Raw genomic sequence first — 12,316 nt, forward strand, 5'->3', positions numbered from 1 at the left:
TATACCACTCTCTGTTTTTTTGTCTTCTCCCCCAGTAAGAGCTTAATGTTTTTTTGAGACAGGGTCTCACTCTGTCACCCAGGCTGGAGTACAGTGGCACAATCACTGCTCACGGCAGCCTCAACCTCCTGGGCTCAAGCAATCCTCCCACCTCAGTCTCCTGGTTAGTTAGGACCAGACACATGTGCCACTATGCCCAGCTAGTATTTTTTTTGTCACTTATAGAGATAGGGTCTCCCTATGTTGCCCAGGCAGGTCTCAAACTCTTGGGCTTAAGCAATTCTCCCACCTTGGCCTCCAAAGTGCTGAGATTTTTGAACTTGCAAAACTTTTCATAAAAAGTAATTATATGGCTGGGCATGGTGGCTGACACCTGCAACCCCAGAACTTTGGGAGGCCAAAGTGGGCAGATCACTTGAATCCAGGAGTTTGAGACCAGCCTGGGAAATGTGGCAAAATCCCATCTCTAAAAAAAAAACACAAAAAAATTAGCCAGGCATGGTGGCATGCACCTATAGACCCAGCTACTTGGGAGGCTAAAGTGGGAGGATCACTTGAGCCCATGAGATAGAGATTACAGTGAGCTGAGATCATGCCACTGCATTCCATCCTGGACAACACAGCAAGATTCCTGTCTCAAAAAAAAAAAGAAAAGAAAAGAAAGAAATGTATGTTCTAGAATTATTATGTGTCAGTTGAAACTAATCAAATATATATATACTTAAATATATATCTTATATTTCATACATTTTTAAATTTTTAGGTAAACTTTACTTAAAATTTTAAGAATTCACAGAAAGTTGCCAATGTTTTATTTTGCTGAGGGCAATTAATTTTTTAAAACCTTATCTATCAATATTTTTATTTCAAAAAAGACATTTAACATTAAAAAATGACTAGGAATAATTTCAGAATGTAAACTGCAGCTTTATAAATAATATACTGCCTTGTCTTTATTTTTCTGATAAAAATCTCATCATAGACTCCAGTCCGAGCACTAGCATTTGGGAGCTACTGCTGCAAACCAAGATGACAAAATCTCAAGAAAAGAAAATGATGATGATTCTGGTTATTAAGGATTATAAATGGCCATGGTAAAATGTAAGGAAATAAGCTAACCTGGTATAGAAAGTACCAATAAAGGGGAAACTGGAAGAGATAATACACTGTTAGACAACAGCCTAGCCAATATAAACTTCAAGCAAAGTTTACTTGTTAGAGCTAGGCTTGAGATTTCCATCACTTATCTTCATGATGCCACTAGTATAATTAATTAATAAAATATCTAATATTCTGTGACTAGAACTGGTCCCTGTCTTCCTTGTATTTGTCTTGGACTCCAAAGCACCACAGACTAGTAAAAATAGTGAGGCAACAGTAAAAATATATACTAATGATTATAGCCATTAGTATATACTAGATCACCATTTGGCAACAAAAAAGGAACAAACTGATAAATTAACAACCTGGGTGAACATCAACCACACCAGGCTGAGTGAAAGAAGCTAGATACAAAAGACACATACATACTGTATGACTTCATTTACGTGAAATTTTTAGAAAAGCACAAGTAATCTAAAGTGACAGCAAGCAGAGATCAACAGTTGCCTAAGTCTGGGATAGAGGGAAGAGACAGCAAAAGAAAAAAGAATATTTTAGGGTAATGAAAATGTTCTAGGTGTTGAATATAGTATGGTTAAACAGATGTATACATTTGTTAAAATTTATCATATATATAAAAAATTGGTACATTTTCTTATAATACCTCAAAGCTGATTTTAAAATAGATTTGTATATACATGCATGTGTGTGTATATATGTGTATAAATACACACACACACACACACACACAAGTTGACTGTTAAACAACACAGGAGTTAGAAACAAAGAAACCCCCAGTCAAAAATCTGCACACAACTGGACTTCTCCAAAATTTAACTACTGATAGGCGGTGGCTCACACCTGTAATCCCAGCACTTTGGGAGGCCGAGGCAGGCGGATCACAAGGTCAGGAGATAGAGACCATCCTGGCTAACACGGTGAAACCCCATCTCTACTAAAAACACAAAAAATTAGCCGGGCGAGGTGGCGGGGCGCCTGTAGTTCCAGCTACTCGGGAGGCTGAGGCAGGAGAATGGCCTGAACCCGGGAGGCGGAGCTTGCAGTGAGCTGAGATCCGGCCACAGCACTCCAGCCCGGGCGACAGAGCGAGACTCCGTCTCAGAAAAAGCAACAACAACAAAAAAAGAAAACAAGAAAGAGAAAATACATTTACTATTCAGTAATAAATCATCATAAAGGTCTTTATCTTCATCATCTTTACCTTGAGTAGGCTGAAGAAGGAGAAAGAGGAGACGGGTTCATCTTGCTCTCTCGGGGTGGCAGAGGCAGAAGTGGTGGCAGTAGAGGCAGGCACACTTGGTGTAACTTTACGTAAATACATTGTAATTTCTGCCTGTTTTTGCTTTTTTATTATCTAAAAATTTTTATATATGGTACCAATCCTTTCGCCATTTGCTGTCGTTTCAGTGCCGATATCATAGGAGGGTCCATGCCATAAAAAAAGTCAGAAGCAGTCTTGAATAATGGGAATCCTTCTGCCAAACTGTCTAATGTCAACTTGTTTTCTGGCACTGCTTCTTCTATGTCTTCTTACTCATCATCTGGCACTTGTTTGGAAGCACTCATTTTCTTCAAGTCATCTTCTGTTAATTCCTCTGGTATGGTGTCTACTAGCTCTTGAATTTCTCCAAGATCCATATCTTGAAACCCTTTACCTCCACCATTTTTTTTGCCATTTTCACAATCTCTTTCATGATTTCATTCATTGGCTCTGTCATAAATCCTATGTGAAGTCATGTGCAATATGTGGACAATTTTCTCCAGCAGGAATTTATCATTTTGGGCGTGCTGGCTTTCACAGCTTTCCCTATAACAACGATGGCATCTTCAATGAAATAATCCTTCAAGACTTTCACAATGTTCTATTGGGGTTCTCTTCCATAATGTTGACAGTCCTTTCCATAGAGTACCGTGCATAATGAGCTTTAAACGTCCTCATGACCCCTTGATCTAGAGACTAAATTAGAGATGCTGTGTTTGAGGGTAAGTAGATCACTTTGATGCCTTAACTGTTGAACTCAAGAGGTTCTGGATGGCCCAGGACATTGTTTAATATCAAAAGAAAGTTAAAAGGCAGTCCCTTACTGGCAATGTATTTCCTGACTTCAGAGACAAAGCATCGATGAAACCAATCCAGAGAAAGGGTTCTCACTCTCCATTCCTTCGTGTACAACCAAAAGACTGGCAACCAGTGTTTATCTATTCCCTCTAAGGCTTGGGGATTAGCTGTCTTATAGATATGAGTAGTCCTGATCATAAACCCAACTGCATTTGCACAAGAGTTAGCCTATCCCTTCCTGCTTTAAATCCTGGTGCTTTCTTCTCTTCCTTACTGATAAATGGGTTCTTTGTGGCATTTTTTTCCCCCCAGAATAGGGCACTTTCATCTGCATTAAAAATCTGTTCAGGCAGATATCCTTTCTCCTCAATAATTTTCTTAATGGTATCTTGGAACTCATCTGCAGCCTCTTGGTCTTGCATCTCCTGTTATCTTGACACTTTTTCAAATTAATACAAATCACCAAAAAATTTTCCATTATGTATTGAAAAAACTCCACATATAAACCTCTAAAACGATCCAACCATCTTTTGCTGGCATTAAATTCTCCAGCTTTAGATCCCTTTGCTTTAAGTTGCCATATGGACTTCACTTTTTCTCAAATCATAGTAGTCTATAGGTATGCGTTTCCTTTGTGTGTGTGTGTGTGTGTGCACGTGCACGTGTGCATACGTGTGTGTGTACATCTGTGGCGACAGGGTCTCACTCTGCCACTCAGACTGAGCTGAGCACAATGGCATGATCATGGCTGACTGCACCCTTTACCTCCCAGGTTCAAACAATCCTCCCACCTCAGCCTCCCAGGTAGCTGGAACTACAGGCAAACACCACCACACCTGGCTACCTTTTTCTTTTCTTTTTTTTTTTGAGATGGAGTCTCGTTCTGTCGCCCAGGCTGGAGTGCACTGGCACAATCTCGGCTCACTGCAACCTCTTCCTCCCAGGTTCAAGCAATTCTCCTGCCTCAGCCTCCCAAGTGGCTGGGACTATAGGCGTGCACCACCACGCCTGGCTAATTTTTGTATTTCTTAGTAGAGACGGGGTTTCACTATGTTATCCAGGCTGGTCTCAAACTCCTGACCTCAGGTGATCCGCCCACTTCATCCTCCCAAAGTGCTGGGATTACAGGCGTGAACCACCGTGCCCGGCGTAACTTTTTAACTTTTGTAGAGCTAAGATCTCACTATGTAGCCCATGCTGGTCTTGAACTCCTGGACACAAGTGATCCTCCTGCCTTGGCCTTCCAAAGTGCTGGGATTATCGACGTAAGCCACCTCACCCAGCAGGTGTGCCTTTCATATAGTGATCCTGCAGCCACATAAAACTGCATTTTCAAAATCAGATGACAAAGTATTTCACAAAATGTGCAAAGCTGCAGCAATAGCTTCATAAATTTCCTTCTTTTTTTACAGTAGTACTTGAGCTCAATTCATTTATCTTAAAATAATAAATGCATCTGCAGACCTCAACTTATGGTACATAGCAAGCAATTCAGTTTTTTCTTAGAATGCCACAACTTTTCTCTGCTTCTTGGGAACACTTTCGGCATCACTAGTGGCACTTCAGATAGGTCCCATAGTATTATTCAAGGTTTACAGTACTGCACTAAATATGATGAAAAGTACATGAGAAACAAGATAAATTACTTTTTACTACAATATGCAAATTATGAGAGACAAACTGCTCATATGAAGATGATAAGCGTCACATATTTTAAGTGGATACTCACAATACGTGAGCTTACTGCAACAGCAGCAGGAGGTAGCTATAAAATTATTACAGTAGTACAGTATATATTATGGTTAATTTTATGCAGTTATGATTTAACACTGCCTCTTTACATTTGTTTACACTCTTCTTAACTGTGAATGGTGCCATATCTTCTTGACTGTGAATGGCGTCTGTGTCTGTGTGCATAAGTTTTGTTAAATATTTATTAATTTATTTATTTATTTATTGGAGAGAGGGTCTCACTCTGTCATCCAGGCTAGAGTAAAGCGGCGTGATCTCGGCTTACTGCAACCTCCACCTCCCAGGTTCAAGTGATTCTCCTGCCTCAGCCTCCCATGTAGCTAGGATTACAGGTGCCCACCATCACACCCAGCTAATTTTTGTATTTAGTAGAGATGGGGTTTCACCATGTTGGCTGGGCTGGAAATTTTAATTTTTTTTTTTTTTGAGATGGAGTTTCGCTCTTGTTGCCCATGCTGGAGTGCAATGGCACGATCTTGGCTCACTGCAACTTCCACCTCCTGGGTTCAAGCGATTCTCCCACCTCAGCCTCCTGAGTAGCTGGGATTACAGGTGTGCACCACCACACCCAGCTAATTTTTTGTATTTTTTGTAGAAACGGGGTTTCACTATGTTAGCCAGGCTGGTCTCGAACTCCTGACCTCAGGTGATCCACCCTCCTCAGCCTCTCAAAGTGCTAGGATTACAGGTGTGAGCCACCATGCCTGGCAGAAATTTTAATTTTTAATAAAAGATTTGGGCCAGGCACAGTGGCTTACGCCTGTAAACCCAGCACTTTGGGAGGCCGAGGCAGGTGGATCACTTGAGATCAGGAGTTCAAGACCACCCTGGCTTGGTGAAACCAGGTCTCTACAAAAATTAGCAGGGCATGATGGCAGGTGCCTGTAATTCCAGCTACCGGGGAGGCTGAGACGGGAGAATCACTTGAACCCAGGAGGCAGAGGTTGCAGTGAGCCGAGACCGTGCCATTGCATTTCAGCCTAAGCGACGGGTGCAAGACTCTGTCTCAAAAAATAATAAATAAATAAATAAATAAATAAATAAATAAATAAATAATCGATTTGTGTATATTTTAAAGTAGTATGTGATAAAATAGACTAGCATCTACATATGTTTTAGGCTACATGACATATCTTTTTCTTTTTGTTCTTTAATGTTTTCATGTTTCTAGGCTACACAGCTTGTCAGTTTCTTCAAATTAACACAAATCACCAAAACATTTTCTTTTTTTTTTTTTTTTTTTTTTTTTTTTTTTTTTTTTTTTTTTTGAGACGGAGTCTTGCTCTGTCTCCCAGGCTGGAGTGCAGTGGCCGGATCTCAGCTCACTGCAAGTTCCTCCTCCTGGGTTTACGCCATTCTCTCGCCTCAGCCTCCCAAGTAGCTGGGACTACAGGCGCCCGCCACATCGCCCGGCTAAGTTTTTGTATTTCTTTAGTAGAGACGGGGTTTCACCGTGTTAGCCAGGATGGTCTCGATCTCCTGACCTCGTGATCCGCCCGTCTCGGCCTCCCAAAGTGCTGGGATTACAGGCTTGAGCCACCGCGCCCGGCCGTATATATTATGTACTGACAGTAATCCACATATAAATGAATGCACACAATTCAAACCCACATCGTTCAAGGTCAACTTATACATATATACTCATATGTGTATGATTTTTTTCAGAGTTACACTTTCCTTTGGAAATATAAAGAAGATATGGTTACTTTCCCAAAGAAATGTCTACATGTGAAGTTTTGCATCCAATTTAGGGGCTCCAAAGATCAAACTCTTAAAGCCCATGGATCCCTGATAAAGAACTGTAGCATATATCCAGTATTCTAAAAATCTAAAGCTGATTAGTCTAAGCTTGTGTGCGTATACATAGTCTATACTAGGGATGGAATATGATTAGAATCACAAAAGCACAGTTTGGTAAAAACGGTACCACCTAGTGGGCAGGCAGTGGCAATGATTAACAAAAGCCACGTTTTTGCTAATATAATCACTACTGTTACTTTCAAGCAAATGTACTAAGCATGAAGGCTTTCCTTTCCATCCATAACTCACCCTCAGTTTGATGATGTAGATTATAAAACTCTCGAGCAATGATATCTGCCAGCTTCTCACACCATGTCTTTGATGGACAAAAAAGTAATACTGAATGGTTATCACGAATCGTCTCATAACATAAACTAACAACATGGTCCTCATCTCCCTAAAAAAGAAAGATACATAACCACTTTAGTGGTACTTTCAAAAGATTCTCACATCCGTTTAAAAGCACTCATTTTCCTTTCTGGGGAAGCTTTTTCTTCTTGAAAGCATAATAAAAATCAGTTACAAAGTCAATAACAAAAGAAAGGAAAAAAAAGAAGAAAAAATAAGCTCCTAATGATGAAAGGTGAAAGAAATACTTACTATTCATTCAACTAATATTAACTGAGGTCCAATCCTCAGGCAATGGAAATACAATATTGAGTAAAAAGAAAGTCAAGATCCTAATAGTCAAGGGGTTTATAGTCTCACCAAGAGACACATTAAAATACAGATGTCCCCAACTTAAAATGGTTGGACTTTATGATTTTTTTTATTTTACAATGGTGCAAAAGCAGTATGCATTCAATAGAAACCATACTTTGGGTGCCCATACAACTCTTCTATTTTTCACTCTCAGCACAGTATTCATTAAATTATAAGATATTAAACACTTTATTATAAAACAGGCTTTGTGCTAGATGATTTTGCCCAACTGCAGGCTAATGTAAATGTTCTGGAGAACATTTAAGGTAGGCTAGGCTAAGCTATGATATTCGGTAGGTTAAATGTATTAAATGCATTTTCAACTTACAATGAGTTTATCAGGATATAACCCCATCATAAGTCTAAGAGCATCTGTACTAAATAAATATAAAATGCAATAATAATATATACCATTAAAAGAGAGTTTTACAGTGTTTTGAGGTCTCATATTTGACAGAAAGATCTGAAAGAAAAATTGTCCTGAGAAAGCAATTTAGCTGAGATGTGAAGGTGGGGAAACATTATCTCAATGAAAGGTAACACATTTCAAACAAACAAAAGGGCACGTGTGAATACCCTGTGGTGGCCCTGCAAGTTCTCCATACTGGAAGTATCTCAATGTATGTATTAAAAACTGGATTAATGCATCCATTTATTCACTCATTAAATGAATATTTACTGTATGTCAAATATTGTTCTAGGTACTGGGGATGGAGCTGCGAACAAAGCAGAAAAAAAGCTCTACCCTCATAACGTTTCTACTCCAGTAGGAAGAGATAGATAATAACAAAAATGAGGTAAGCAAAACACATAAGGGGCCGGGCACAGTGGCTCACTCCTGTAATCCCAGCACTTTGCGAGGCCGAGGCCTGAGGTCAGGGAGCTCGAAGACCAGCCTGACCTATGTGGAGAAGCCCCGTCTCTACTAAAAATACAAAATTAGCTGGGTGTGGTGGCACATGCCTGTAATCCCAACTAGTAGGGAGGCTGAGGCAGAAGAATCGCTTGAACCTGGGAGGTGGAGGTTGCGGTGAGCTGAGATCATGCCATTGCACTCCAGCCTGAGCAACAAGAGCAAAACTCCATCTCAAAAAAAAAACAAAAACAAAAACAAAAAAACACATAATATGTTTGGTTTTGAAAAGTGCTAAGGGAAAAGAAATAGAGACCATGTGAGGGAGAACATTATAATTTAGACAAGTTGGCCAGGGAAGGTCTAAGACAGTGACATTTGAGTAAAAGTCCAAAGGTGAAAGAGTAAACCACACTGATCACACTGATACCCCTAAGGGGAAAGCATTCTAGAAAAAGAGAACCTGAGGCAGGAAATTCATGGTATATTAAAAAACAGCAGAGGCTAGTGTGAAGGAAGTGAGAGGGAACATAGTAGATAGAGCCAGAGCACTAAGAGGGGCGGGGGGTATAGATCATGTAGGACCTTACAGACTACTATGAAGACACTGGCTTTTATTCTAAATGAAACAGAAAGCCACTGCAAGTTTCCGAGAAGAAGGATAACATGATCTGATGTTTGTTTTAAATAGATCACTAGCTCCTGATGTAAGCATAGACTGAAAGAGACAAGGTCAGAAGCAGAGAGAACAATTAGGAAATATTTCAGTAATCCAGGTAAGAAGTATAGGTGGTTCAAAAGGGTGGAGGCACAGACATAGTAAAAGAAGAAAAAAAATTAACAGGAAAGCAAATGAATGTGTTCACACATAAATGTATTGAAGTAACCAAGGCATAGCCAGGCGAAATATGGGGCACAGAGCAAAGATTCCACACCAAGCATGCAGAAGTTACAAATGCGTACCTAGATAGTTCATGAAACACATAAATTTAGTCCTATTCCCAATTCTAAAATCACCCTTAGGTATGTTAGTACTCAGAGGGACAACTCTGCATAAAAACAGCAGATGCCTCACTCCACCAATGTACATGAGTCAGTTCTTTAACCTTAGGATTAAAGTGTATTTGGGAGCATGGGAGGGTACTTATTTATCAAGCACTTTCTAGATGCCAGATAATTTTTTTAAATCATATTTAATTCTTACAATATTCAAGATAAGGATTATAATATCCTATTTAATAGGTGAAGATATGAGATTCAGATAGGTTTTGTGATTCAACTACTATCTCAGCCATATCAAGTATCTCTATTAAGTATCAGAGGTAGATCTATCAGACTACAAAAATAATATTCTTTTCACTTTACTATATATTATACCTACCATTTAATAAAAAAGTTAATCTTCCATACTAACAGTTAGTGTAAACTAAACCATAAGAAAATATTTTCCCAGTAAAAAGAAAAAGCTACAAGATCAGTTATTTTTTTTAATGTTTATATTATATATCAGGAAACAATTATTTATTTAAATTAAAGGTACAACTACATTTCTTCTCTTACCATCACCACCAATATTTTTTTTGGCGGGGACGGAGTCTCACTCTGTTGCCCAGGCTGGAGTGTAGTGGCATGATCTTGGCTCACTGCAGCCTCTACCTACCATGTTCAAGCAATTCTCCTGCCTCAGCCTCCCAAGCAGCTGGGATTACAGGCACCCACCACCACGCCTAGCTAATTTTTGTATTTTTAGTAGCGACAGGGTTTCACCATGTTGGCCAGGATGGTCTCAAACTCCTGACCTCAAGTGATCCACCTGCCTCGGCCTCCCAACGTGTTGGAATTTATAGACGTCAGCCACCACGCCCAGCTCACCACCAATTCTTTAAGAGGAAACCAGTTAGCTTAATATTAATCCTAATGTATATGTAACTCCCAATTACATCATTCAGAATTGTTAATTTGCTAGAAAATGAAATCAAACACACAGATACTAATAGTAGTGATGTAAATATATTGATTTACCTTCACTTGTAGCATGGGTTCAAATTCCCTCACAAGTTTCATTGAAGAGTCATATATGGAATTTCCAACTTTTACTGACTCCAAAAGCGGTACAGGGCGAAAGTCGGTATGGTAGTGTTCAGCATTCAACCAGGAAGCCACAAGCTCCAAATTAGGAAGGGTAGCACTCATGCCAACAATCTGCACAGCATTAGACAGAGAACTGGCTAAATCTGCCTGACTATAAAAAAAACAAATGAAAAGAATATTAAAAGATATAGAATGCATTAATAATTAGTGTTGCTAACAATATTTATGGTTATGTCCTTTGCATACATTTCTTTAGGATATCTACCTAAGAATAAAATTACTGATCCACAAATTGAGTCACAGATTATCTTCAATTTAGATAATCCCACATTGTTTTCCAAGGTAACACCTCCACAATCTGTGTTTTCTATTGTTCCATAATCTTGTCACCACTTGGTATTGTTAATCTTTATAATATGTTAGCAGTTATAGAGGGTACGTGGTAGTATTTCTTTTTTTTTAGACAGGGTCTTGCTCTGTCACCCAGGCTAGAGTACAATGGACCTGTCTCAGCTCACTGCAACCTCTGCCTCCCAGGTTCAAGCGATTCTCCTGCCTCAGCCGCCTGAGTAGCTGGGACTACAGGTGCGTACTACCACACCCGGCTAATTTTTGTATGTTTAGTAGAGACAGTGTTTCACTGTGTTGGCCAGGCTGGTCTTGAACTGACCTCATGATCCGCCCACCTCAGCCTCCCAAAGTGCTGGGATTACAGGCATGAGCCACCGCGCCCAGCCAGTATTTCTTTGAAGACGTAATTTACAGTTCCCTGATAACCAGTGAGACTCATCATCACTTCATGTGTATGAACCACGTGGATACCCTGGTTGTTGTTGTTGTTATTGTTTGAAACAGAGTCTCGCTCTGTCTCCCACTCACTACAGGCTCCACCTCCTGGGTTCACGCCACTCTCCTGCCTCAGCCTCCCGAGTAGCTGGGACTACAGGCACCCACCACCACACCTGGCTAATTTTTTTGTATTTTTAGTAGAGACGGGTTTTCACTGTGTTAGCCAGGATGGTCTCAATCTCCTGACCTCTTAATCCGCCCGCCTCGGCCTCCCAAACTGCTGGGATTACAGGCGTGAGCCACCATGCCCAGCCAATACCCTGTTTCAAAAGCCTGTTTTTTTGTCCATTGATATAGTGGGTTGTGTTTTTCTATTCATTTGTAGAATTTTTAAATGTCTGGATAGTGACTTTCCTCTTCCATTTTTTGCTCTGTTTTTATTATTTTGTCAAGCTTTCTGTTGCATTATTTTACTTTTTTTTTTCTAGACAGGGTCTAGCTCTGTCAGCTGGAGTGCAAAGGCGCAATCTCGGCTCATGGCAACCTCTACCTCCAGGGTTCAAGTGATTCTTATGCCACCTGAGTTGCTGGGATTGCAGGTATGCATCAAGACGCCCAGCCAGATTTTGTATTTTTAGTAGAGACAGGGTTTTGCCATGTTGGGCAGGCTTGTCTAGAACTGGCCTCAAGTGATCTGCCTGCCTCGGCCTCCCAAAGTGCTGGGATTACACGCATAAGCCACCAGGCCTGGCCTTTCTTCTAAGTTATTGGGATGGATCATTAAATAATTGATTGTCAGTCTCTCTTCCTTATAATATATATGTTTTATGCTATCAATTTTCTTTTAAAAACAACTTTTGCTGCCCTTCACAAGTTTTGTTAGTAAATATTTTTAATATACTTTCAGTTCAAACTATTTTCTAATTTCTGTTGTGATTACTTTTTTGATCTAAAAAATGTCAAAATTGTGTTTGTTTCCAGTAATGTAGACATTTTCTAGTTATGCTTTTCTTATAGCTAATTTCACTGCTGTTAGAAAATAAATGATATGGGCCGGGCGCGGTGGCTCAAGCCTATAATCCCAGCACTTTGGGAGGTCGAGACGGGCGGATCACGAGGTCAGGAGATCGAGACCATCCTGGCTAACA

The 12,316-nt window shown here is 40.0% G+C and overlaps 1 protein-coding gene across 2 annotated transcripts in view; it reads right to left on the reverse strand.

Annotated features, from left to right (window-relative positions):
* The window catches only part of POLQ (DNA polymerase theta), a 141,161-nt gene that overhangs the window by 116,772 nt on the left and 12,073 nt on the right, over positions 1 to 12,316 (reverse strand). For both annotated transcript variants that reach the window (XM_030941682.1, XM_010370508.2), the window contains 2 exons: positions 10,311 to 10,530; positions 6,983 to 7,130 (listed from right to left, as the gene is read on the reverse strand). In XM_030941682.1, the coding sequence (XP_030797542.1) occupies positions 6,983 to 7,130; positions 10,311 to 10,530 (368 nt within the window). The remainder of the gene's footprint in view (positions 1 to 6,982; positions 7,131 to 10,310; positions 10,531 to 12,316) is intronic.

Source organism: Rhinopithecus roxellana, chromosome 1 (genome assembly GCF_007565055.1).
Source record: "Rhinopithecus roxellana isolate Shanxi Qingling chromosome 1, ASM756505v1, whole genome shotgun sequence".
Classification (NCBI taxonomy): domain Eukaryota; kingdom Metazoa; phylum Chordata; class Mammalia; order Primates; family Cercopithecidae; genus Rhinopithecus; species Rhinopithecus roxellana.